This window comes from Acomys russatus, chromosome 4 (genome assembly GCF_903995435.1).
Source record: "Acomys russatus chromosome 4, mAcoRus1.1, whole genome shotgun sequence".
In the NCBI taxonomy this organism is placed as follows: domain Eukaryota; kingdom Metazoa; phylum Chordata; class Mammalia; order Rodentia; family Muridae; genus Acomys; species Acomys russatus.
The window spans coordinates 12,439,548-12,467,260 of record NC_067140.1 but is presented as its reverse complement, the minus strand read 5'-3'; the positions used below and the strand labels follow the sequence as shown (position 1 = coordinate 12,467,260).

At 45.0% G+C, this 27,713-nt stretch overlaps 1 protein-coding gene across 1 annotated transcript; it reads right to left on the bottom strand.

Annotated features, from left to right (window-relative positions):
* Positions 1 to 18: 18 nt before the first annotated feature.
* Positions 19 to 24,958, bottom strand: Ift52 (intraflagellar transport 52). The gene is made up of 13 exons (XM_051143727.1): positions 24,868 to 24,958; positions 19,048 to 19,172; positions 17,935 to 18,022; positions 16,536 to 16,665; positions 15,669 to 15,744; positions 13,235 to 13,306; positions 10,403 to 10,529; positions 9,058 to 9,144; positions 6,592 to 6,660; positions 5,771 to 5,925; positions 2,629 to 2,716; positions 1,088 to 1,196; positions 19 to 191 (listed from the first exon to the last, which is right to left on the bottom strand). The coding sequence occupies exons 2-13, from the start codon at positions 19,164 to 19,166 to the stop codon at positions 34 to 36; spliced, it is 1,278 nt and encodes a 425-aa protein (XP_050999684.1). The 5' UTR covers positions 19,167 to 19,172; positions 24,868 to 24,958; the 3' UTR covers positions 19 to 33.
* Positions 24,959 to 27,713: the final 2,755 nt, after the last annotated feature.

The following is a 27,713-nucleotide window of genomic DNA, read 5'->3' as shown; positions in this document are numbered from 1 at the left end:
GTGAGTGCTGTAAACCACCGGAAGGGCTGCCACTCAGTGGGCCTCCTGGTTCAGTTTCTTGAACTCCACCACTTGGAAGAAGATGTGCTCAAGGATATGTTTGGCATCCTGTTGGTCCTTTGGAAGTTTACTGGTTACTCCAAGAATGTCACCACACTTTCTCACATAGAACTCCAGGTCTTCATCAGTACCTAAACACAGAACCGTTGATTAGGCCTTCACTTCCACTCTCCAGAGTGCATACAGCCTGTCTCAAGTGTTCCCTTCCTCTCGTTACTCAGTTCTTCCTAGGATCATGTGATCACAGGACATACATTTTTGCAACTCAGGGGACCTTGGATGTGCTGCTTTTATAAATAAAGAACACTCTGGCTTCTTATTTTTATTTATTTATTTTTTTGAGACAGGGTTTCTCTTGTAGTCCCGGCTGTCCTGGACTCGCTTTATAGACCAGGCTGGCTTCAAACTCAGAAATCCACCTGCCTCTGCCTCCCGAGCGCTGGGATTAAAGGCATGAGCCACCATATCTGGCTTTTTTTTTTTTTTTAAACTACTTAGTGGTTTTATTATTATTTTTGTATATGTGTGCTGGGGCAGCAGCTTGTACATGGCAACAAATGGAGATCAGAGGACTTTATCTCAGGTTGTCTCCTTTTACCTTAAATGGCTTCCAAGCTTTAAACTCAGACAATCAGGCTTTCTCTACAAGCTCTTTACCTGCTGAGTCACCTTGCCAGCCTGTGAACCTTTCTACTCTAACTGTTCCTGTAACAATTACCCAGGTCTGCAAGGCAGAAGCCAAGGCTGGTATTCTACCATATGGTCACTCAGTCAGTCAGAACTAAGGGATTCTAGGGACCAAAAGTGAGACTTGAGTTTTCTGCTTAGCGCCACATTCTAATTCACTCGATTAACGAACCTCAGAGGACCAGCCTCACATGTGATGAAGACAAGTTCCACTTCGTCCATCTGCTCGGATTCAGTTCTCCACGAGCAATCTTTAAGCATTCTCTTACAGCAGGTCACAGAGATCCATTGTAAGTATACATAATTCATAAGGAAAACCATGGAACTGGCCAATACTCACACTTGTTGGTGATCTGAGCAAGACGCGCCTTCTCTGAGGAGAAGGTTTCATCTAAATCAAACAGCTCCAGGGGAGGAGGTGGCAACTCCCGGAAACTAGGAGGAAAGACCTAGAGGAAACGCAGTCTTTCAGCAAAGAGCCTAACGGTGACAAGAAGCATAAGCAATGAGAAGCTGACGGAGCCCTTCCCTTGCGGGGAAGCATCCCAACTCCAGCCCCTCTCGCTGCGCTCATCCGTTAGGTGGAGTCTCTGGCGAGCACACCACTAAACTGACCAAGCCAATCTAGCAGCACCATGAATTCAGCACAAGGCTAGCACTTAGGATTCTGTAAGGCATTTGAGGCCACCACTTGTTTCCATAAAATCATGCTTTTGCTTGTTTTGGTTTGAAATGGGCTCTTGCTATATGTATAGCCCAGGCTGGCCTCAAACTTGTGATCATCTTGGCACAACCTCCTGAGTCCTAAATTACAGGAGAACAGAGTCATTGGGGAAGCAGATGTAGATTAGTGTAGGACTAAACTTGATATCCATAGGTATGAACCACTGGTGAGCTGGTAACTACCAGCTCTCATACAAGTAACATGCCCTGTAGGGTTTGCCGTTTCCTAAGACATAAACATCACCATCACCAATTTCAAGCTAGCAAAACAAACAAACAAAACAAAGCAAACAAGCAAACAAAACCAACCAACCAAAACCAACTAAATAACCAAAGAAAAAACAAAAACAGGCCAGGCGTGGTGGCACACACCTTTAATCCCAGCACTCAGGAGGCAGAGACAGGTGGATCCCTGTGAGTTCTAGGCCAGCTTGGTCTACAAAGAGAGATCCAGGACAGCCAAGGCTACACAGAGGAACCCTGGAGTCTGCTTTTCTTTTATAAGTTGTCTTGGTCATAGTGTCTCCTCACAGTAATAGAAAAGTAACTAGGGCCCTCAGGCAGTCTCATATATGCCTTCCAACCCCCGAGATGGAAAAGGTTAATAGTCAGGAAAGCCCAAGCCCTGTCTCCTCAAGACTTCTTCAATGTGGAAGTCCCACAGAATGCTAACAGGGGCTGGAGAGATGGCTCAGTGGTTAAGAGCACTGTCTGCTCTTCCAGAGGTCCTGAGTTCAATTCCCAGCAACCTCATGGTGGCTCACAACCATCTATAATGAGATCTGATGTCCTCTTCTGGCCTCCGGGTGTATGTATGGGCAGAGCACTGTATACATAATAATAAATAAATTTTTTTTTGTTTTGTTTTTTCGAGACAGGGTTTCTCTGTGTAGCCTTGGCCATCCTGGACTCACTTTGTAGACCAGGCTGGCCTCGAACTCACACCGATCCGCCTGCCTCTGCCTCCCGAGTACTGGGATTAAAGGCGTGCGCCACAACGCTCGGCCATAAATAAATTTTTAAAAAGTAAAAAAACAAAACAAAACAAAACAAAACAGAATGCTAACAGATGTGGTGTCTGGACGTGCCATGCATAGTGCCGAGAAGGGTCCACGGCAGTGGAGCGCTGCAGCAGGAGCCTTAAGCACACTCACTCACCGCAGGCTGAAGGGCTGGCAGCGGCATCTCAAACTGAGGCTGCACAAGCTGAAGAGGTTCGTGCTTCACATTTAGCTCCTCGTGAGCCCTGGGTTAATAAGAAGACAAAGCATGGGAATGAAGGTAAGACCCTGTAGTGGAGCACAGCTAACTGGTCACGCTGTGGGCACATAAACACTACTCAGAAAACACACAGCCTGTGTTTTTCTAAAGGGCTGGGGAAATGTCTCAGTAGCATATATGCCTAACATATGCAATGGTCTGGGTTCTAGCCTCAATGCTTCCAGAAAGCAAAACAACGTAACCACAACAACAAAAATAATTCGTCTGGGCTGGTGAGATGGCTTAGCAGGTAAAGAACTCGCCACCAAGCCTGATGACCTGAGTTTGATCCAAGAACCCACATGGTAGAAAGAAAGAACTGATTCCTGCAAGTTGTCTTCTGACTTCCACATGTGCACGCACGTGCACACACACACACACACACACACACACACACACACACACACACACACATGAACAAACGCACGCACGTACACAGAGTGATGGCTAGTCCTGGTTGTAAACTACACACGCCTGGGAAGGAGTGGCCTCAGCTGAAGCGCTGCCTGCATCAGACAGGCCTGCTGTGGGACACCTTCTTGATTGCTACTGACATAGGAGGGCCCAGCCCACTGTGGGCAGTACCATCCTCTGAGCAGAGATGCAGACTTTTGTAAGAAAACTTGCTGAGCATGACCAGAGGCAGCAAGCCACTAACCAGCATTCCCTGTTGTTCCTGCCTTGGCTTCCCTCAGTGATTAACTGTGACTTAGAAGTGTAAGATGAAATAAACTCTTTCCTCTCCAAGCTGCTTTTGGTCATGGTGTTTATGACATAAATAGAGACCAAACTATAACATATAAATTAAATAACATGTAATGCAAAGAAAAAAGTAATTTAGCCGGGTGTGGTGGTACATGCCTTTAATCCCAGCACTCAGGAGGCAGAGGCAGGCAGCTCTCTGTGAGTTCGAGGCCAGCCTGGTCTACAAAGCTAGTCTAGGACAGCCAGGCTACACAGAGAAACCTTGTCTCGAAAAACCAAAAAAAAAAAAGTAATTCAAAAGTGTTACTCAAAAAAAAAAAAAAAAAAAAAAAAGTGTTACTCCAACAGAATAATCCTTAAGGAAGCTTCTCTAGGGGACCACACACTATTATTTGAGGACTGAGAGGAGAACTTCCTTTCACATTTCACCAGTCCTCTCAATGGGATTCGGTTTTTACCTGGTGTATTCCATGACCCTTGTAACGCACTGTGTTTTCACTACTCCAGTGTGAACTGTGTCTGGTACGAGCACATCTTTGTGATACGAACTCGAGTGTGCTCACTTTCCTCAGCAAGTACTGACTCACTGTCTACTACATACCAGACAGCTTTTTGTTTTGTTTTTTGAGACAGGGTTTCTCTGTGTAATAGCCCTGGCTGTCCTGGACTCACTTTGTAGACTAGGTTGGTCTCGAACTCACAGAAATCCGCCTGTCTCTGCCTCCCGAATGCTGGGATTAAACACATGCACCACCATGCCCAGCTTGTTTTTGTTTTTGGAGACAGGGTTTCTCTATGTAGCCTTGGTTGTCCTGGACTCACTCTGTAGACCATGCTGACCTTGAACTCTCAGCAATCCACCTGCCTCTGCCTCCCGAGTGCTGGGATTAAAGACGTGCGCCACCACGCCCGGCTCTTAAATTGACTTTTTTTAATGTATATGGGTATTTTGGTTGCATATATGTGCATCACTCATCATGTGCAATGCTCATGAAGGTCAGAAGAGGGCGTTAAAGCCGGGCGTGGTGGCGCAGAGAAACCCTGTCTCGAAAACTCAAAAAAAAAAGAAGAAGAAGAAGGCATTAAGTCCCTGGGACTGGGACAGTTATGAGCCACCAAGTTGGTGCTGGGAATTGAATCTTGGGTCCCCTAGAGGAGCAGCCAGTGTTCTTAACTACTGGGCATCTCTCTGGCCCTCTCCAAAGTTGACTTTTTATGAGACAGGCAGGAGCATTCTCATTTTGCAGCCTAGATTGAGTGTGAACTCAGTCGTCCCCCTTCAGTCTCCCCACACCCCATGCGGATATTACAAGGTCTTGCCAGCACACCGGGCTCAACAAGCATTGCTTTACTTTAACCTGTGTCTGCTAAGTTGTGTGCTGTCAGGGAGAGAATGATTTTAGGAACTGAATCCACTGGGGTAGGGCACTCTGCAGCACACATCACTGTCTGAGCAAAGCCCTGGAAATTTACCACGTGGTAGAAGTCCTGGCAACGGAGCAGCTGAGACTCAGGGCCTGGGCCCAATCTGTGAGAAACTAGGAAGGCCCCCTAGAGGTGCATTTGTTTCCAAAAACAGCCAAAACATTTTTTTCCAGTATCAGGAATGGAACTGAGAATCTTGCATGCTAGGTGCGAGCTTTCCCACTGAGCTGTGCTCAGCACCCACAATATGCACAGTCTGTCAATTGACTGGAGTCAAAAAAGTAGAGATGTGCGCAGATGAGGAGTGTTGACAGGCGGAGCTAGGAAGAGTAGCTGAGGTTTAAATGAGATCAGGGGGAAAGAGTCCACAGGCAGCCATCTTATAGGGTGTGAGGAACAAGTCCACGACCCTCAGTGCTCTCTCTGCTCTGTGTAAGTGCTTCTAAGGGGACCACACACATCTGTGTGCTAAGGGGTTGCTGGAACCCAAGACTGTTAAAACCTAGCAAAGTCAGCTGGGCGTGGTGGCGCACGCCTTTAATCCCAGCACTCGGGAGGCAGAAGCAGGCGAATCGCTGTGAGTTCGAGGCCAGCCTGGTCTACAAAGTGAGTCCAGGATGGCCAAGGCTACACAGAGAGACCCTGTCTCGAAAAACCAAAAAAAAAAAAAAAAAAAAAAAAAAAAACAACCTAGCAAAGTCGTTGGCGAAGTGGAAAAGGCTTGGTTTCCCTAATGCCCTACAGACCCTGGAACACAGGGGATAGTACTTAGTAGCAGTTCCTCTGCATCATCCACTCACCCCACGTCAATTTCCCTACTGACTTCCCGTTACATCTGCTGTGACCTATCTACTATTGCCATGCTCATGCTTTCAAACCAAACAGAGTGGACTGCAGTCTCAGTACTAACTTGATGACCTTGGGGAGGCAGGTGGTGTCCAGCTGATAAATAGACAGGTCAAAGAGGGTGGTAAAGTCACGAGGATTCTCATCGCCCTCCTGGAGACACACTCGGAGCTGCTCTGAAAGGGTGGCTGTGTCTGGTACCATCATGTAGTCAGAAATCTAAAACCCAAGAGGGAGAGTTCCTTTCAGCACAAGTAAATGGGAGTTTAATCTGTCGAGCATCCACCATCTCAGGTCTCAATCTACAAAACTTCTATTTCCTTGCCAAGAGATTTCATCACTTGCCATCACTGACAACTGAACTGTCCATCATGTGGGAACCAGGGATTGATTTCAGGCTGTCAGGCTTAGCAACAAGGGCCTTTACCCACTGAGCCAGCCCTCCAGCCCAACAACGTTCCAGAGAGCAAATTTTAAATCCTGGTGTTTACACAGAAGCACTGACCTCAATCAATCCTACGATTGCTTACCTACTCTTTCTATGGATCTGACTTTCTGTAATGTGCCCTTCCTTTCCCTAAGTCTCATCATTTTCTTTCCAACTGTCTCAGGGATGAGTTGAGAGACATCTACTCCTTTGGAAGTGCTTCTAAGAACGTGGCCCTATTTTCCATTTCAGGTTTTTTTGGGTTTTTTTTGGTGGTGGGGGTTTTGGAGTCAGGGTTTCTCTGTGTAGCCTTGGCTGTCCTAGACTTGCTTTGTAGACCAGGCTGTCCTTGAACTCACAGCGATCCACCTGCCTCTGCCTCCTGAGTGCTGGGATAAAAGGCGTGCAACACCATGCCCGGCCCACTTCCGGTTTGTAATGATTCAGTGTCCTCCTACCTCTGGGTCCTCAGCATCAATCTGGTTTAGGTGGATGTCCCCCGTTGTAAGCCACTGGAACACAACATCCTGCATGGGAATGATAAATAGTTATAGACACCTGGCTGTTCGGAAACACTGAAGATCAGACTAGACAACATAATTAAGGCAGGGAGAAAAGACAACTAGTAATTTTTTTTTAATATTTATTTATAAGCCGGGCGTGCTGGCACACACCTGTAATCACAGCACTTGAGAGGCAGAGGCACGTAGATCTTTGTGAGTTCGAGGCTAGCCTGGTCTACAAAGTGAGTCAAGGACAGTCAAGGCTACACAGAAAAACCCTGTCTAAAAAACAACAAAACATTTATCATCTATATAGTGCTCTGCCATATGTACACCTTCAGGGCAGAAGAGGGCACCAGATCTCAATATAGATGGTTGTGAGCCATGATGTGGTTTCTGGGAATTGAACTCAGGACCTTTGGAAGAGCAGACAGTACCGAGGGTGATCAACCTTCTATTGGTAAAATCTCTGGAAACTAATAGGTTTTCTTCAGTCTAATGCAACCTTTACTGTCAGACATTTATCATTACTTCAGGGTATTCTTTATTTTTTTGGTTTTTCAAGACAAGGTCTCTTTGTGTAGCCTTGGCTGCCCTCGACTCCCCTTTGGCCTAGAACTCACAGCAATCCACCTGCCTCTGCCTTCTGAGTGCTGGGATTAAAGGCTTGTGCCACCATGCCTGGCTTTTTTTTTTTTTTTTTTTTTTCTTTTTCTTTTTTCGAGACGAGGTTTCCCTGTGTAGCCTTGGCTGTCCTGGACTAGCTTTGTAGACCAGGCTGGCCTCGAACTCACAGCGATCCTCTTGCTTCTGCCTCTCGACTGCTGGGATTAAAGGCGTATGCCACCATGCTCAGCTACTTCAGGGTATTCTAACATGTATTAGAACCTGTTCACAATCCTAAAGCAATCTGTGTTTACTGGGATGACAGTCTAAATTTTTTTTTTTTCCTTTTTGAGACAGGATTTCTCTGTGTAGCCTTGGCTGTCCTAGAACTCACTCTATAGAACAGGCTGGCCTCGAACTCACAGAGATGCACCTGCCTCTACCTCTAAGTGCTGGGATTAAACATTTGTGTCACCACACCTGGCTCAGTCTAAACTTTCAAAAACACACCTTTCATCTTTGGCTACTGTAATATGACAAAATTATAATTGTGGGAAGGATTAAACTTTGTCACAGGTGGAAGCAGTCTTGGCAGGCTTTACCCTTGGGGCACCCCATGAATACCTTGTGACAGACTGAATGGAGCCATCCTGGGCCTGGAATTCAGGAAGCAGACCTGGGAAGCCCAACTGGGCTATTGTTTTTCTAATTGACCCTCAACTGGAGAAGGAGACGGTCCTTCCCACTTGACTCAGGCAGGTGAGGAGGAGAGAACAACAAGTTCAGCCCGGGCTTGAGCGTGTGTGGAGCAGCGGACCGGCTGGACCAGCACGTGGGCCAGAGAGACACCTAAGGACCTGTCCCATGGAACGGCTACCGGAAGGTTCACTCTTTTGTCCCTTTAACCTTTTTTCCTTCTTGTGTAAGCTAGTTGGGTTGTATAATAAAGTTTAATTATTAAGAAACAGAGCCAACTCATAACTATATATTTTTAAAAACCCAGCTTTTCAAAAGCAGACATTTAGGTTTCAGAGCACAGTGAAAGGCACTGGAACTTCAGACAGACCCCTTAACCCACCTCCACTAAAATGTAAGACTAGAAGGGCTCATTCCACTAACGAGAAGCTCAGTGCACACGTCTTCCTCTGGCAGGTGAGCTGCTGTAACTCCAGTGTTCAGGTCTAGCAGGCTCTGGGAAAAATGCATTATCCCCTTCTGAGACACCGGCTCTTCCTGCTCTGAAGAAAGGGCAAGGCTACCTTCTTACTTCATTCCTCCTCAGTGACCAGCCCCACACATAATAACCCTCATTAAGCCATGCTGCCACCCCTCACTACACTCACTAGTCAAACCTTAATTTAGTCATCACCTCCTACCTGGCTCTGGTTAGCCTCTTCCGCACAACCGGGAGGGGTCTGAGTACCACTAAGGCTGTTGTAAACCCCGCGAGAGCTCCCTGTGCTTCAGCTAAGCTAAGCTACTTGCTTTACAAGTGAGGCCCTTGCTTAAAACCCCTTTTCTAGGGTCAGCTACCTTTCCAGCATGCTTCTCCAATACTTTTTCTAGATTCACCAATCTGTTTTTTGTTTTGTTTGTTTGTTTCAAGACAGGGTTTCTCTGTGTAGCACTGGATATCCTGAATGCACTTTGTAGACCAGCGAGGCTGGCCTTGAATTCACAGTGATCCACCTACCTCTGGCTTCCGAGTGCTGGGACTAAAGGCGTGCGCCACCACGTGCGGCCTCAGCATTTGCTAATGACATGGAAGTCATACTTACACAGTGTGCATTAACTTGATGAAAGAGAAAAATTTACCATAATTTTGTTATTTTCTTCTTTATCTAAATATTGGTCACTGAACATGTGACATGAGCCAAGCACTGCCAGCTTTCCACCTTGGTTCTGTTGGTAAGAAAACAATGTCAGATACCTATATCCCAAAACAAACTCTGCATGTATTGTTTATCATTTAGCAACTGCCTGATACACCAATAAATGCCAATTTGCACAAAGACTTCAAATATCAACTATGAAAACAATTACCTTTTACTGTCATTTATTTTTAAAGACATATCATTTATGTATATGAGTGCTTCATCTACATGAACACATGAGCACCATGCGCATGTAGGAGCCTGTGAAGGCCAGAGGAGGGCATCAGGTCCCCTGGAACTGAAGTTACAGTAGTTGTGAGCCTCCAAGTTGGTTTGGAGAACTAAACGGGCCTCTGCAAGAGCAGCGAGTGCTCTTAACTACTGAACCATCTCTCCAACCACTACATTACTATATTAAGTAAATAAAAACAAAGTATCTTTGCTTTTCTGATAAATATGAAAAAAATGATGATTATCAGTGTTGATTAAGCTTCAGTGAGTGAGGTCTTTCACCATACTGCTTCTGCAATTGTCATTGTCTGCAGCCAATGCTGGAGAGATAGCCTGGTGGGTAAAGTACTTGCGTGAGCATGGGGCCTTGAGCTTGAACCCCCAGAACACATATTATGCCAGCTGAGTAGCACATATGTCCATAACCACAGCACTCCTGTGTGATTATATAGGTGGAGAAAAGAAACTCCCTGGACTTCTGTGACTTGGTAGCCTGGCATATATAGCAGGAACAAAGCAAGAGATCCTGTCTCAAACAATGTCAAAAATAAAAACAAAAACTTCCAAGGTTGGGCTCTGACCTCCATTTGTGTGCCATGGAATACATGTGCCCATATTCACACATGCACACACACACACCACGACCACCACCACCACCACCCTGATTACCACCACCCTGATTACCACCACCATCACCCACTGCCCATAATCATACACACATATAAAGGCAAAAAGAATTAAAGAAGAAGAAAAAAAAAAAACCCACAAAATCCTGTAACCAACAATCATAAAAAGCAAATGTTTTGCACGAACACACACTATCACTATTTTGCTGTTGTTTTTTCTTTTTAAAATGGCATTACTATGTAGCCTTGGCTGGCCTGGAACTTGCTATGTAGACCAGGCTAGTCTAGCCCTCAACTCATGGAGCTCCATCTACCTCTGCCTCCCAAGTGCTGTGATTAAAGGTGTGTGCCCATCACAAAGTAGTTTTGTTACTTCAGTAACAAAATCATACCCTCCGCCCCCCCTCCCGTATCTAAGAAATTCAGTACCTTTGAGTGATAGAAAGCCAGAATGGGTCTGTTAAGGGGAAAGCAGACAGAGCCTGTGGACAGAACAGCTACTGCTGGTTTCATGACACTCAGGGTGGCACCAAAAGGGTAGACAAAGGTGAGAGCCCTGTAAGAAAGCAAACACATCCACGTCATTACAGAATGGGTTTTCAGAGCATGAGATGGCTCAGCAGGTAAAGATGTCTGCCCCCAGCCCTGAGTCCAATCCCCAGGACCCACACGGTGAGGAGAGAACTACCAGCTGTAGGCTGTTTCCCAATCTCCGCACATGGGCTGCTGTACACATGTACACCTACCCACACGCACAATAAGTGAAAATATAACCAAGCATAGGCTCTGTCAGGACATGGTGGCTTACATCTGGGATCCCAGTACTCAAAGGCCTGACACAAAAAGACCATGAGGCCAGCTCACACCACATACCAGATTCCAGGCCAGTCAGGGACATAAAGCAAGACCTTGTCTCAAAAAAACAAGGGCTGGGTGTGGTGGCACACGCCTTTAATCCCAGCACTCAGGAGGCAGAGGCAGGTGGATTGCTGTGAGTTTGAGGCCAGCCTGGTCTACAGAGCGAGTCCAGGACATCCAAGGCTACATAGAGAGACCCTGTCTCGAAAAACCAAAACCAACCAACCAAATAAACAAAAACTCTGAAGCAAACCACACAGGTCTGAATCTAAGTTCTGAAAACGCATTAGTCATGTGAAGTTGGGCAATTATCTTTACCTCTATCAATACTTGGGTAAATTAGGATGGAGCCAATTTAAAAGAATAAAGTACTGGGCTGGAGAGGTGGCTCAGAGGTTAAGAGCACTGGCTGCTCTTCCACAGGTCCTGAGTTCAATTCCCAGCAACCACATGGTGGCTCATGACCATCTATGAGCTCGGGTGCCCTCTTCTGGCCTGCAGGTTTACAGGCAGGCAGGATACTGTATACATAATAAATAAATATATCTTTTAAAAAAGAATAAAATACTTATATCATTATATGTGGTGGTGGGAGACTAGAAATTTAAATTTCAAACTCTTAAGACACAATGATTCTCTTTGGGGAGGAGCATGGATTTACAGTGCAGAATTTCCACATTACTTCCTTTTAAGCTGTACCATAGGTTGGGGTTTTTGTTTTGTTTTCTTCTTCTTCTTCATCACCGATGAGCCATGGCTCCAGCACTCATCATCATCATCATCATCACCATCATCAATTACACCCCGGCCACAGTTTCTCCTCCCTCCTCTCCTCCCAGCATCACTCCCGCCCCACCCATCCTCCTTTTCTCTTCAGAAAAGGGCAGGACTCCCATGAATGCCAACCAAACATGGCATATCAAGTTGCAGTAAGGCTAGGCATCTCCCTTCCTATTAAGGCAGGACGAGGTAACCCAGAGACATTACCTGAGAGTAAAGGACTGGAAAAAGATTTCCCGAGCAAATGGACCAAGAAGCAAGCTAGTGTAGCAATTCTACTATCTAACAAAACAGACTCCAACCAAAATTAATCAAAAGAGATGGGAAGCTGGGTGAGGTGGTACAGTCCTGCGATCCCAGCACCCAAGGAGGCAGAAGCAGGCAGATCTCTGAGTTTGAGGCCAGCCTGGTCTACAAAGTGAGTCCTGGACAGCCAAGTCTATACAGAGAGATTCTGTCTTGAAAAAAGCAAACCAAAACCAAAAATAATTTTTAAAAAAATGGGGAAGGACACTTCACTCATGAAAGGAAAAATCCACCAAGATGACATCTCAATTATGAACATCTATGCCCCAAGTGCAAAGGCACCCATATTTGTAAAAGAAACATTAAAGTCTAAATCACACATTGAGCTGCACACATTAATAGTGGGAGACTTTAATACCCCACTCTTAACAATAGACAAGTCATCCAGACAGAAACTAAACAGAGAAATAATGGAACTAACAGATGTTATAACTCAAACAGACCTAACATATCTACAGAACATTTCACCAGACAGGCATGGTGGCACATGCATGTGTAATCCCAGCACTTGGAAGGCAGAGGCTGGTAGATCCCTGTGAGTTCGAGGCTACCCTAGTCTACAAAAGTGAGTCCAGGATAGCCAGGACTGTTACACAGAGAAACCTTGTCTTGAAAAACCTAATTAAAAAAAAAAAAAAAAAAAAAAAAAAAAAAAAATTCACCCAAATACAAAAGAATATACCTTCTTCTCAGCACCTCATGGAACTTTTCCAAAATTGACCATATATTCGGCCAGTATAAGTCTGAACAGATACAAGAAAACTGAACAAGAAAAAGGGGGAAAAAAAAAAAAAAACCCAAACCCTGTATCTTCACAGATCCCCATGTATTGAAGCTGGTTTTCCTCTGTTTTTAATGATGTGTAAATGTGTGTGTGCAGATACCCACACAGTCCACGGCAGGGCCTGGATTACAGGTGAGTGTGAGCTGCCTAATATGACTGCTGAGAACTAACCTAAGGCCCTGCAAGAACAGTATGCACTTTTATTTTATTTTATTTTTTTGTTTTTTTTGAGACAGGGTTTCTCTGTGTAGCCTTGGCTGTCCTGGTCTCTCTTTGTAGACCAGGCTGGCCTTGAACTCACAACAATCTGCCTGCCTCTGCCTCCCAAGTGCTGGGTTTATAGGAGTGCGCCACCACCTCCCAGTCCAGTATGCACTTTTAACCACTCTCCAGCTCTCAATTTGTAGTTGGTGGAGGTAGTTTTGGGTTCTTTTGGCGAGAATTATTTGCATAACCAGAAAAATCCTCATTTGAAAAAGGCAACTCTTGGAAGTGAAAGCTCCTTCCTCCTGGGAGCTGCAGAAAACACTCACTGGGCATTGTTTCCACTGCTGTCTTCATCAATGATTCCAGGCACAGCCTTTCCCGCAGCTCGGCTAATTTCCCTAAAAGAAAAACATTCAAATCTAATAAGCAAAGGAGTTGGGGGCATTTCACACTGCCTTCATCAACAGTAAATATGAACCAGACACAAAACTGTACTTCGGCAGTTTTTAAAAATTAAATAAAAGCACAACCACATACCCACATTCTGTAATGTTTGTAAAACTTAACATTAAAAAATTAGGCTTTGGTCTACAAAGTGAGTCCAGGAAAACCAAGGATACACAGAGAAACCCTATCTTGAAAAACAAACAAACAAACAAACAAACAAAAAATTAGGCTTGAACCAGGCATCGTGGTATCAACACTTGAGAGGCAAAGGCAGATGGATCTCTGTGAGTTCTAGGCTACCTAAGGCTACATAGGTAGATGATGTCTCAAAAAACAAAACAACAACAAAAACAGAAAAAATAAAAGCAAAAAGCTGGGCAGTGGTAGCACACACCTTCAATCCCAACACTTGGGAGGCAGAGACAGACAGATCTTTCTGAGTTTGAGGCCAGCCTGGTCTACAGAGGAAGCAAGTTCCAGGAGAGCCAAGGCTACATGGGAGAAATCTTGTCTCAAAAACAAACCAACAGGGCTGGAGAGATGGCTCAGAGGTTTAAGACACCATCTGCTCTTCCAAAGGTCCTGAGTTCAATTCCCAGCAACCACATGGTAGCTTACAACCATCTGTAATGAGATCTGGTGCCTTATTGTGGTGGGTAGGCACACATGTGGGCAGGATACTGTATAAATAATAAATAAATGTTTAAAAAGAAAACAAACAAACAACTTCCCCCAACAAAATAACAATTACAACAAAAAACTTAAGCCTGAGATAGGGATAGCTCAGGTGGAAGAATGCCGCTGGCCTAGCATGTACCTGGGGTCAATCCCTACAAACATAAACAGTCTGGTGGTATGCTCATGTGATCTCAACACTTGAGACGAGAGGCAGAAAGACCAGGAGTTCAAAGGTATTCTGAGCTATGTGAGACTGACTCAAAAACATTTTTAAAAACTAGACAAATATTCAATTTGGTATGTGTGTGTATGTGTGTTGGTTTTTGTTTTGTTTTGTTTATTTTTTGTTTTTCTTGAATGGGCTCTTAAAAAAACAGGGAGGGACAAAAAAGAGGGAGGGAGCTGGGCGTGGTGGCGCATGCCTTTAATCCCAGCACTCAGGAAGGAGGCAGAAGTAGGTGGATCGCTGTGCGAGGCCAGCCTGGTCTACAAAGAGAGGCCAGGACAGCCAAGGCTAACACAGAGAGACCCTGTCTCAAAACAAACAAACAAACAAACAAACAAACAAAGAGGGAGGAGAGAGAGTGGGAGCTGTGGGGAGATGGAGTGGATCTGAGAGAAATTAGGGGAAGTGGGAGGTAATATGATCAAAATACATTGTATGAAATTCTCAAAGAATGGACATATACAAAAATAGGAAGAGCAGGAAAAGGTCTTTCTATGGAGCACTGGTTGGCATGGCTGGGACGCACTATTCAGCCAATCCCTCTGTATTGGACAACCAAGTGTGGGGATCAGAGGTGTGGACAGCCACACTGTCTCAGGTCCTCCATTCTGAGTCCTGAGGAAAGGGTCTACATCCTAGATCCACGCTCATTACTGTATAACTAGGGTCACAGTGTACACGGCAGGCTCACATGGGGCATCTGACATTGCTGTCTCAAGTGCTCTTTCCCCAAATCCCAGGGCAGTGGAAGCTGACTCAGCTCTGCTCTCCCTGAGGTGAAGTCAGGGTCAGCACGGCGTGGGCATGGGGCCCAGGAGGGCTCGAACAGCAAACCTTGGAACTACTCGAGGGAATGGTGAGACTAAAGCATGTCCTCCTATCTCTAGATGGTGTGGCAAGTAGCTATGAATTAGACAACTAAAGAACTTGCTGGAAGATGGCGTGGCAGCACACACTTGTACTTCCAGCACTTGGAAGAGTGAGGCAGGAAGATCACAAGTTTGAGGCCAGATTGGGCTACATATGAAGACTTGAAATAAAAAAACATTTAAATAAAGGGTAGGGGTGGGTGGGGTGCCAACGTTAGCAAACAAAGACACCCCACTACACACACAGGAGCGCAGGGCTGAGAACAGTGGAAATGAGGTGTCAATGCTCCCACTGCCTCAGGTGGCCCATCCTCAAAGCCTACGCTGCTGCCAGGCTTTCCAGTGACACAAGCAATAAAGCCTCCGTATTGTTTAATCCAGCAGGTATCCCGATCAAAGGTAAATGTGGAGGTTTCTAAAGCTGCAAGAATACAATCTGAAGAACAATAATTAAAGAGCAGGGGGAAGGAGGGAGGCGCGGCAGTGAAGGTGGGGAAGAACGGAAGCACGTGAGGGGCCCTCCCATTGCAGCACTCTTACCTGTTCAACACTCCATCCGAAACCAGAGCTTCTTTAGGGTGGAAATACTTGTAATACACATTTCTAACCACAGCATCTTGTGGGCAAGGGAGGAAGGTGCACTGTAGATTAGAAACAAGCTCGACACAGAGACTCTTCAAAGTCTGAAGTGAAAAGAAACCTAGAACGCGGTTCAAATCCCTCCCATTTTATCAAAGGTTCAATCTACTAGAGATCTCAGAATGAGTGGCCATGTTACGTTTGCAAGAGTGTTTTCCCCAGTATACCAGCAGGGCAAGAGGGCTATGATGCAAATATTAAGGAGGCAATTGTGGTGGTTTGAATAGGTATGGCTCCAAAGACGCAAGTGTTTGAATGCTTGGTCCATAGCAGCGCCACTATTAGGAGGTGTGGCCTTGTTGGAGGAAGTGTGTCATTGTGGGGGCAAGCTTTTAGGCCTGCTATGCACAAGCTAGGCCCAGTGTGGCACAGCCTCCTGCTGCCTTTGGATCAAGATGCAGAACTGTCAGCCTCTTCTCCAGTACCATGTCTGCCTGCACGCTGCCATGTTTCCTACCACCATAACCTCTGAAACTGTAAGCCAGCCTCAATTAAATGTTCCCCTGTATAAGAGCTGCTGTGGTCTTAGTTACTCTTCACAGTAATAAAACCCAAACTAAGACAGCGATCAATACCTTTGTTTAAAATAATGACGGCTCAGTGAGTAAGGGTGCTCGTCACCAAGCCTAACAGCCTGTGTCCAAACCTTGACATCCACAGGTGGAAGTAGAGAACCAACTCCACCCAGTGGTCCTCTGCCCTCCGTATGGACACTGTGCCAAACACATGGACACACCAATGAATAAAACGTAGTAAGATAATAATCACCACTATTAACCATGACTCCATATTCTTCTAGAAGAAAGTTAATATTGGTATCAAATCTGGATTCTCCCCCTTCTCCCAGCATCACAAGGATATCCCCACCACTGTCAAGGTACTTCTTCAGGACTTCAAACTGCGTGAAGGAGAAACAAAGAATGCAGTTAAAACTTTTGTTTAAAATGCATGTACCAAAAAAAAAAAAAAAAAAAAAAAAAAAAAAAAAAAAAAAAAAAAAAATGCATGTACCACGAATAAGGCCTTAACTAATTAAAAGTAAACATTTCAAATCAATTAGCCATTTAAATGTTCATAGAATAGTATATAATAATAATAGATTTTCTTTCTTTCTTTCTTTCTTTCTTTCTTTCTTTCTTTCTTTCTTTCTTGCCTGCAGGTGTATGTGCAGACAGAGCACTCATTAATTTCTCTCTCCCTCTCTCTCTCTCTCTCCCTCCATACAGTGGTCTGGCTATATATGTGCCTGCCCGTCAGAAGAGGGCACCAGATCTCATTAATAGTTGTTTGTGAGCCAACTATGTGGTTGCTGGGAATTGAACTCAGGACCTCTAGAAGAGGAGAGAGTGATTTTAACCTCTGAGCTATCTCTCCAGCCCTTTTTTCTGTCTCTATAAAATCTATCTTCTCTGGGTGTTGTAGTGCACTCTTTTAATCCCAGGACTCCAGAGGCAGGGGCATCTCTGTGACTTTTAGGCCAGCCTGGTCTACAATGTGAGTCCAGGACAGCCAAGGCTACACATAAAAACCCTCTCTCAAAAACCAAAAACAGAAAAAAAAAAAACAAAACCACAATCAAAAAGAAAAGAAAAGAACAAAAACAAAACAAAAAGATCTATCTCCAAGACTATCTTTGAGCATTAAAGCTCTAAAATGCTCAAACAAGGACTGGGCATGTAGCTGAGGTGGTAGAGTGCTTGCCCAGCAGGCACAAGGTCCCGAGGTCCATCCGCAGCACTGCATAAAACAGGAGCAGGTGATGCACGCCTGTCAGAGGGCCCAGCACTTAGGACCAGCACCTACCTGCACTATAAATGCCCTCTTTGTTATTATGGGTTTAAATGCATAGATAAACACATCTGAAATTCCAGCATGTAGGAGGTGGATGCAGGAAGTCACAGACTTGGAGCCAGTCTGGAATACACAGGAGTTTTCCTATGCTCAAAGTAAAATTATGGGAAAGAAGTGCACCTGACCCTTAACCACCTCCACTGAGGGTTTAGAACTCTGTAGGTTACCACACTTCATCACCACAAAAGGGAGATGAGTATTCTAGGGCAACATAGTAGGTGTAGAAGAGAGACTCAGATCCATGATTCCAGGCCCTTGCTTGGCCCTGGTCTTGATCTTGGTTTCTATATGGATATTCTGGATGAATATTCCTTACCTCAGCTGCAGTAAATTTTTCCCTCGGTCCAGCTGTGATCCATAGTTTCACCCCAATTAACTTCTCAGATGTGATTTCATCTTTTAAGCTGGAATATGATTTTAAGTGAAAGTTAGATCCATAATTTAAACCAATTTAAGAGTTATTTTAGTTTCTTGACTATATGGAACCATAAAGGCTGAGATAATTAGGGGGCTAGAACAGCCTCTCTCCCAAAGGGAGAGCTCCTCACTTGAGTGCCCTAGAGGCATACCCCCAATAAGCAAAGGAATTCAAATTAACCCACACTAGAGTGTAGAGAAGTTTTCCAAATACTAGTTCAATCAACTCTTCCATTAGTTTATCTATGTTTTCATTTTTGTGCTTTTGGTTTTTTGAGACAGGGTTTCCCTGTGTAGCCTTGACTATCCTGGACTAGCTTGTAGACCAGGCTGGCCTCAAACTCACAGCGATCCCCCTGCCTCTGCCTCCCGAGGGCTGTGATTTCATGCATGAACCACCAAAACCAAACAAAAACAAACAAATAAAAATAAGGAGTTGTAGTTTAGTGGTAGAGTGTTTGTCTAGCCTGTACAGGCTGTTAGGTTCAATCTTCATGGCCACAAGGGAAAAAGACATTTGAAGAAACACACTTAAAACAAAGGCATTTTCATTTAACTCTCATTTTTTTTTCTTCCCAACTTAAAATACGCAGAATAACTTTTCTTAAAAGCCCTTCTGAAGCCAGGCATGGTGGCACATGCCTGTAATCCCAGCACTCGGGAGGCAGAGACTGGTGGATCACTGTGAGTTTGAGGCCAGACTGGTCTACACAAGGGAGTCCAGGACAGCCAAAGCTACAAAGAGAAACCCTGTCTCGAAAAATAAAAAACCAACCCCCCCCAAATAAAACCAAAACAACAAACAAACAAAAAAGGCCTCTTGGCTAAGATCAAGTATAAAATATAGAGAAAACTGACATTTAAAAATATTATATATGCATAATTATAATGAGTCTTTGTTTTTTATTGGGAGCAACTTAATAATATAGAGACTAATCCTCAAAATATTGTCTGAATTCTACCACCAGGCCACCATTATCGGTTAGAAAAGAGTATATAAAATCATGGTCACCTTTGAATCTTCCAATTACTCCGAAGTCTTTTCTGCAGAGACTTGTAGCCAGTGTTGGTGGTAAACACCTCCTTTTTGTATGCATTGAAAAGAATGGTACTCCGCATTTCCTTGTCCATGGTTACCTATAAAGGACAAACCAAAGAAGCAGTATTTTAAATGCCCTCTAATGCTGGAGAAGGACACACAGCTGCACCTACCTGTAAACCCTAATGATTCTCAAAGGTTGAGGGGGAAAGGCATAATCAGCGCTGCAGCACCAATGGCCACACCCAGCCCAGCCTGTGCCTGGCTTAGCTTCGGCTGCTCCTCCGGCTCTCCTACCAGCCTCGTGCCCTTGCCTACCACCTCCCTCCTGCTGTACACGAGGTCATATTTCCAGAGTAATTCCTCACTTCTCTTCCTGACAAGTGTAGGATAGCTCTCCAGATTATTTTAGGCATAATTTAGTTTATTTTATAAAATAATATCTTACCATAAATGCTACTCTGAACACAGTGTATTTGACATCCTCCCTTATATATGTGGATCAATTCTTCCAAATAACTACATAGTATTCTGTTTTAAGGATATAACACAATTATTTAACCAATCATATCTTTTTGTTTGTTTTGTTTTGTTGAGACAAGATTTCCCTGTGTAGCCCTGGCTGTCCTGGACTTGCTCTGTTGACCAGGCTGCTTTTGAACTCACAGAGATCCACCTGCCTCTGCCTCCCTGAATGCTGGGATTACAGGCCTGCATCCCTATGCCCCCTAGATCCATTTTATTTTTAATTTAGCTGACAGAGGCCAGAGGGTAGATCCCGGAGGTAGACTTATATGTCATTGATGTGCATGGTAGGAAACAAGCCTCTGTAATAGCAGCATGTCCCTTAACTGCTTAGCCCTCTCTCCATCTCTCTAAGAACATTTGAATGGGATGTTTTGTGCACTCTGACTCAGATTATTACCTGTTGAATGGTTTAAAAAATGTACAAACTGCCCTCCAAAAGAATTTGTTTGCACACAACACTATTTTCCAGTCTTTGTCATCTTTACCAAAAAACCAGAATAGTCCTAGAAACCTATAAGAACAACACTATGATGGGCAGATCTGGGCCCAGGGGTTCTGCTCGATCTATGGCACCAACCAAGGACAATATGTGCAGTCATCATCAAACCCCTACCCAGACCTAGCCAAGGGACAGGAATATTCTCCACAGTTAAGTGGAGACTGGGGACTGACTTTCACATGAACTCTGGTGCCCCTTATTTGGCCATGTCCCCTTGATGCGGAGGTCCAATGGCACTTGGAGGAAGGATAGCAGGCTATCAAGAAGAAACCTGATACCCTAGCATTATATTCAAGGGGAGGAGGTCCCCCTCAGTCACGGTCATAGGGGAGGGGAATGGGGTGAAAGCGGGAGGGAGGGAGGAATGGGATGGGATAGCAATTGAGATGTGATATGAATGATTTTATTTTTCAATTAAAAAAACATAAAAAAAAAACCCAGAATAGTCTTCTTATCCATGATTTTACTTTTCAAGGGTTGTTACCAGAGATTAAATATAACCTGCATTTTATTTATTTATTTATTTTGGTTTTTCGAGACAGGGTTTCTCTGTGTAGCCTTGGCTGTCCTGGACTAACTCTGTAGACCAGCCTGGCCTCGAACTCACAGTAATTCGCCTGCCTCTGCCTCCTGAGTTCTGGGATTAAAGGCGTGCGCTACCAACACCTGGCATAGCCTGAATTTTAAAATGGAAAGTTCCATAAACAAGAACCATTATGGGGAGCTGGGGAGGTGGCTCGGCAGTTAAGAGCACTGCCTGCTCTTCCAGAGGACCTGGGTTCAATTCTCAGCATCCATAAGTCAGCTCACAACTGTCTGTAACTCCAAGATCTAACACCTTCACACAGACATACATACAGGCTATATACCAATGCACATAAAATAAAAAAATAAACAAAACAATCATTCTGGGTAATATGATGAAATCTGTGGTGTGTGTTTGTGTGTGTGTGTGTGTGTATAGCCTTGGCTGTTCTGGAACTAGCTCTGTAGACCAGGCTGGCCTCAAACTCTGCCAGATCCAACAGCCACTGCCTCCTGAGTGCTAGGATTAAAGGTATAAGCCTCTGGGCTTGTATGTTGCAGTTACTGTATCTGTAGGGCCTAAAAGCTAATAAACGACACAATGAGACTGAAATGTAATTCAAAGCTGTAAGCACTACTCTGGGCAGAATCTAAACTGCTACTAATGTCCTAGTAAACTAAAATAAACTACTCTAATCCTCATAACCAACTGAATCCCAAGCACTTGCCAATCTGATCCTCCTTGGGCAGTTTCTCACCATCAACTCCCTCTGTCAACTGTCCACCTCAACTGTTAATTCCAGCTCCTCCTCCTCCTCTCCAGGAAGCCCTGCCTTCCACCCAGCTGATTGGCTAAACAGCACTTTATTGACAGCTGCTACATCCACTGAAGGTATTCCTCCACACTTGTATGATGAAATCTTCCCTCCACAGCCCCATTCCCCACCCCATAGGGTTTCTCTGTGTAGCCTTGGCTGTCCTGGACTCACTTTGTAGATCAGGCTGGTCTCAAACTCACAGAGATCCACCTGCCTCTGCCTCCCAAGTGCTGAGATTACAGGTGTGCACCACTGCACCCGGCCATATGATGAATTCTTTTTTTTTTTTTTTAAAGAAGATTTATTATTTATTATTATATATACAGAGTTCTGCCTGCATGTACATCTGCAGGCCAGAGGAGGGTATCAGATCACACTATAGATGGCTGTGAGCCACCATGTGGTTGCTAGGAACTGAACTCAGGAGAACAGTCAGTGATTTTAACCACTGAGCCATCTCTCCAGCCCCCATATGATGAATTCTTAACACTATCCTTCACTACCTGCCCTGGACATGAGTCATTCCTTCGTGTACCCTATCAGTGCTATACATACGATCTAGCTACTAGTTATTCAGTAACCAATTCTGTCAATCAAATTGATGCTCTTGGTACCACCGGGCTCTATTCAATGAACCATAACAATATCTTAATGTTTCATAACAATCTCCTAATACTTCACTGCATCATATACTGTATATCTCAATCACAAGGGTAAGTCTAGAATAAGGTATTTTGAGAGAAACCATATTCACCTAACTTTTGCTTTATAATCTCAGTTTGCCTATCTATCTATCTATCTATCTATCTATCTATCCATCCATCTATCAGTGCCGTATCTGCATGTATGCCTGCACACCAGAAGAGAACATAAGATTCCATTATAGACGGTTGTGAGCCACCTCATGGTTACTGGGAACTGAACTCAGAACCTCTGGAAGAGCAACCAGTGCTCTTAACCTCTGAGCCATCTCTCCAGCCCCAGTAATGTCAGAGCTTATAAACATAAACACACACACACACACACACACACACGGTTTGATGCTGCTTGTAGTTCCAGGCACTCACTGACTGTCTTAGAACAGCTGCTGGGGATAAGGGGAAACTAACATTAACATACTGGCTAGTTGCATGACTTCTCATTTTCTTGTCTGCATCCTCTGCTAATTTTTCCATTGGGTTTTATAATTTTCTAATCAGTCATCAAACAAAAATTTCAGGCCAGGCAGTGGTGGCACACACCTTTAATCCCAGCGCTGGGGAGGCAGAGGCAGGTGGATCATTGTAAATTCGAGGCCAGCCTGGTCTACAAAGTGAGTCCAGGACAGCCAGGGCTACACAGAGAAACTCTGTCTTGAAAAAAAAAAAAGCAAAATCAAAAAAAATTCAGAAGTTTATTTGCCCTTTAGCCCTGGCTTCTGTTAACTTTTTTGGCTTAGTTTTGCAGGTCACACATTTTATAAACCTAAAAGTAATCTTTCTTTTTCTGGCTTCTGAACAGCATGATGCATTTAGAGCTTTCCCTGGGTAAGAGTGGTAAGTATATCTTTTTCTTTTTTCTTTTCTTGTTATTTTTGGTTTTTTGAGACAGGGTTTCTCTGTGTAGCCCTGGCTGTCCTGGACTCACTTTGTAGACCAGGCTGGCCTCGAACTCACATCGATCCTTCTGCCTCTGCCTCCTGAGTGCTGGGATTAAAGGCGTGCGCCACTACGCCTGGCACAAGTATATCCAATGATGTTTTCTTCTTGGACTTCTGTGACATAATCCCTTTTATTAAGATTTTATTAGCATACATTAACCCGGTAATCTCATGCATGCAGGCAGTAGATTTTTGTTTTCTCAAGACAGGGTTTCTCTTTGTAGCCTTGGCTATCCTGAACTTGCTCTGTAGACAGAGATCTGCCTGCCTCTGTCTCCCCAAGTGCTGGGATTGCAGGCATGCACCACCAATACCGGCAGCACATAATGTATCTCTACCACAATCTCCATTTTGCATTCTTACCCCCTCTCATTAACTCCATTCTTCTTCCCAAATAGCCGTCCCTCTGCTTTCATGTCTTTTTTTTTTTTTTTTTTTTTTTTTTTTAAATTTAGTTAGGATTGCTTATGGGAATGTGAGAAATGGGTGTCAACACCTTACCACTGAGCAACATGTCTCTCCTTGCCTGAGCAACTTTGGTTTTTGGTTTTTGGTTTCAGATACAGTTTTTCTGTGTAGCCTCAGCTGTCCTGGAACTTACTCTGTAGACCAGGCTGGCCTTGAACGCATAGATATCCACCTGCCTCTGTCTCCCAAGTGCTGGGATTAAAGGCGTGCGCCACCATGCCCGGTTTGGGCATCATTACTTTTACCTAATTTACTAGAAGACTGCCCTATACCAATCCATGTTTTGAGAGCTGATACAAAATACTTTGAGAATTTTTTTGTTTCTTTTGTGATGGAGTCTCATATAACCTCGGTTAGCTCTAATACTACATAGCAGAGGGATGACCTTGAACTTTTAAAATATTGTCTTAGTGTCTTGGGTGCTAGGATTACAGACACACTGTCACACCTTCAATGAAACTGAAGAACATGTTGTCATGTTGGCTTCCCCACACGACAGAGCTGTGTTTTTATGTTCCATCCATCCTCGCGAACGCTTGTTCTCAGTCTGTGTACACACAATGCTCTACTCTGCCTTCTCCAGTCTCCCGATTACAGAGTCCCGATGACCACATTAGTGGTGACACTGACCTATTATAACAGTATGCCACAACGAACCCAAGCATCACAGTCCTGGGATTTATAGGTGTTTTGCTTCTGCAACGTATTTTTCTGCTTATGGGCAGATGTCTGGGGAGAGTGACTAATCTTCTCTGGGTAGTGAATGGCTCTTAAGGGAAGAATTGAGTTTGTTGTACCTTAGTCCCTTCACTTCCCGCTCCCCCGGGAGAGCAGTAGATCTGGTGTCCTGTCCTAATTAGAATTAGAAATGAGTTTGCTTAAGGAGAGGAAAAGGCTAAAAATCGGTAATAATTAAATAACATTAAAGCAATATTTGGGTAGCGCTGTCCAACCACTCTCTTATTTTCTCTTCAATAACCTTACTAGGTAAATGAAATCTTGCCAGAGTGCAGACAAAACCAAGGGTGGTATCAACAATAGCTGGAATCAAAGGCTTCACGCTCCTCGTCCAGGGTCCTTTCATACTCCTGCAGGGCGAAGACAAATCCGCACAGTCTGAGGAGCTAGACCTTCTCGATCTCTTCGATCATTTCTAGGACCATTTCCCAGCCCCTTGACGCGCCCCCACTTTAACTCTGCCGACCTCGGCTTTCCCACAAGGCTGGCCTAGGGGTCTCCAGAGCGGCATCGCGAGGCCGTCACCATTCCCAAGCCGCTCAGCGCCCTGCGGCCCGCCACACCCGACCCCTCCTTACCTGAGGCCAGAGGCCGCCAGGTATCCAAGGCCGCGCGTCGAGAAGGCGTGGCTCTGGGCCCCGAGCGACTTCCGCCGCGGTGTGATGACGACAGAGCGACAGTACGGCTGGGCGAGTTGGCTGCGAACGCTGGGGGCTGGTGGGTAAGGGGGCTGGTCTAGCGCCCTGCTTTTTAATAAGAAACCCATTTCTTTCATTTGCTAACAACTCCTATTAAAGGCCAATGAAGATGGTAGGTCCCCAGGCTGCAAGCTCGGGCCTCCCCGAGGGCGAAGGTTCTGTGGGTTTCGGCGGCGAGCTTGCTGCGGCAAGCCACGCCCCGGCCTGCCTCCAAGGATGTGGACGCTGGGCGTCTAGGCAGGTTCTGTTAGGCAGCGGAGTGAGAGAGGATTGGGAGGCCAGGAGTCCTGAAATGCCATTATCTAACCAAAGTGTACAAATAGAAACCGCCGTGGGGAGCTGTGAGGGGCTGGAGATGATGCAGAGCCGGAGAAGCATTTCGGGCAGAGGGAATGTCTTGTGCAAACGACAGACAGACACCCTTCTCTACAGGAGAGCACTCTGCCTTAAGCGAGAGCACTGTGGATTTGTGTACAAAGCGGCTGCAGCCCCCACAGCGTGATGCAGGTGCGTGTAGGAAGCCCAGCGGGTTTGATTTTCATTTATAGATGTACAGAGCAGTAGGCGTATTTAGGGTATTAAAATACACTTATCCGGCCTTTTCTTTAATATTTTTCTCTTTCGAGACAGGGTTTCTCTGTGTATCCTTGACTGTCCTGGACTCGCTTTGTAGATCTGCCTGCCTCTCCCTCCCAGAGTGCTGAGGTTACAAACGTGAGCCACTGTGCTCTTTTTTTTTTTTTGGTTTTTCGAGACGTTTCTCTGTGTTGCCTTGGCTGTCCTAGACTTGCTTTGTAACCACCGTGCTCTTTACTGGCATTTTCTTTCATTTTTCCTCCTCCTCTTCCCTCCCCCTCTTCTTCATCATCGTCTTTTTTGAGACAAGATTTCTCTATACTCACTTTGTAGACCAGGCTGGCCTTGAACTCACAGCGATCCTCCTGAGTACTGAGATTAAAAGCATGTGCCACCATGCCCAGCTTGTCTGGCATTTTCACCTATGGATTTTAAAGAATGTGAAAGAGAATCATCTCTTATCTCCCACTGAATATCAAATCTAGAGCCTTCCATATCATTCGCTCTGTCATTGAGTTAATCCCCAGCTCGGAGAACTTTCTAGAGAAGTATGTAATTAAGGATGCAAATGAAAGCAGTCTGGAGCTGGGCAAGGTACAGGATCATTCTGTACAGCAAGGGTAGAAGATGTGCTAGGAGGACCAGAAAGAGAGCACTTCCCAGAGTCCATGGTACCAGGTCGCACAAGGGGCTGGTGGGTTTTAGAGTCAGCTGCTCCAAAATCCAGTTTCTGACTATGACTTGTATCCGGTGAGCTTGGACATGCTGCTTAATCTTAGTACGTTCTACCCATAAATTGAGAATAGTTCCTAAATGCTTATTATGAGGAGTGTAGGTGATGCTTAGAAAACTCGGGATGGGCCCAGTGAGATGGCTTAGCGGGCAAAAAGGCCGCTAAGCCCAACAACCTGAGTTAAATCCCTGAGTCCCACATAATGCAAGTAAAGAACTGATTTTCGTAAGTTGTCCTCTGACCTGTATATGTCCTGTGACATGTTTATGCACACACACATACACACACACACATACAAATGGGAAATTTTAAACTTGGGATGTTCTCAACAAATATAGATGTAACACAGTTTATTTTATTTTATTTTTTCTATGGGGGTTCCTCTATGTATCCTTGGCTGTCCTGGACTGGCTTTGTAGATCAGGCTGGCCTTGAACTTACGGAGATCCGCCTGCCACTGTCTCCTCAAGTTCTGGGATTGCAGATGTGCGCCACTGTGCCCAGCTCTAACACTCGCTCTTCATTTTTTTATCTTCTATCCTGGTGAAACATTCTGTGACCTTACAATCTTAGAACAGAACCAGCTGGTTGTGGACCTGACAGCACGTTCAGGTTCCCAACACTTACACTCCTATATGAGGGAAGATATGCCGTCTCCTTGTGACCCGCCTCTAGCAGTTAATCCACACCAGGTCAGATAGAAATGGGTTCTTTTCCAAACCAATACTTAATAATAACTCATGACTCAGCTTTGATCTTCAATAGATGAGTGTTACTGGTGTTTTGTTTTCCTGTGTCCCAGGCTTGCCTCCCCCTTAATTCCTAAGGCAGATGACAGAGGGGACCAAGTATAGAAGAAAAGTCAGTAAAAGTCACCAGCATACTCTGCCTTTTTTTTTTTTTTTTTTTAGTTTTTTGAGACAGGGTTTCTCTGTGTAGCCTTGGCTGTCCTGAACTCACTTTGTAGACCAGACTGGCCTCGAACTCACATGATCCACCTGCCTCTGCCTCCCTAGTGCTGGGATTAAAGGCGCGTGCCACCACCGCCCGGCACCAGCATACTCTGATTCAAAGAAAGTCCTCCCACTGTTCCCAAACCAGCAGGCTAATGAGGCCACCCTGAAGCGTGTGCCAGGAGTTTGTGGAAAAGAAACTGAAACGAAAGCAGAATAGTCTACCCCCATTGGGCAGTGTCCTGAACACACATCCGTGCTCACGCGCTGGCTAGCCAGAACGATGAAGCCTGAACACCGGGTGCTTTGTAGCTAGCCAGGACATCAGCCTCCAAGACTGGCTTCTGTACTTGAGGTAAAGCACATGAACTTGGTAACCAGGCCAAGACCAGGAGTGAGGCTCCCTTCAAGACCCTTTCTTATCGCTCTCTGGCTTGTTCTAGCCAATTCTTGCTTTGATCTAA

Excerpts from the sequence above, each read along its gene's own strand:
- Ift52 (XM_051143727.1), bottom strand. The coding sequence starts at position 19,166 with ATGGACAAGGAAATGCGGAGTACCATTCTTTTCAATGCATACAAAAAG. Across the intron at positions 16,666-17,934 it reads AAAAATTTACTGCAGCTGAG|TTTGAAGTCCTGAAGAAGTA; the intron begins GTAAGGAATATT and ends TCCTTCACGCAG. Across the intron at positions 6,661-9,057 it reads AAGAAAATAACAAAATTATG|GATGTTGTGTTCCAGTGGCT; the intron begins GTAAATTTTTCT and ends ATTCCCATGCAG.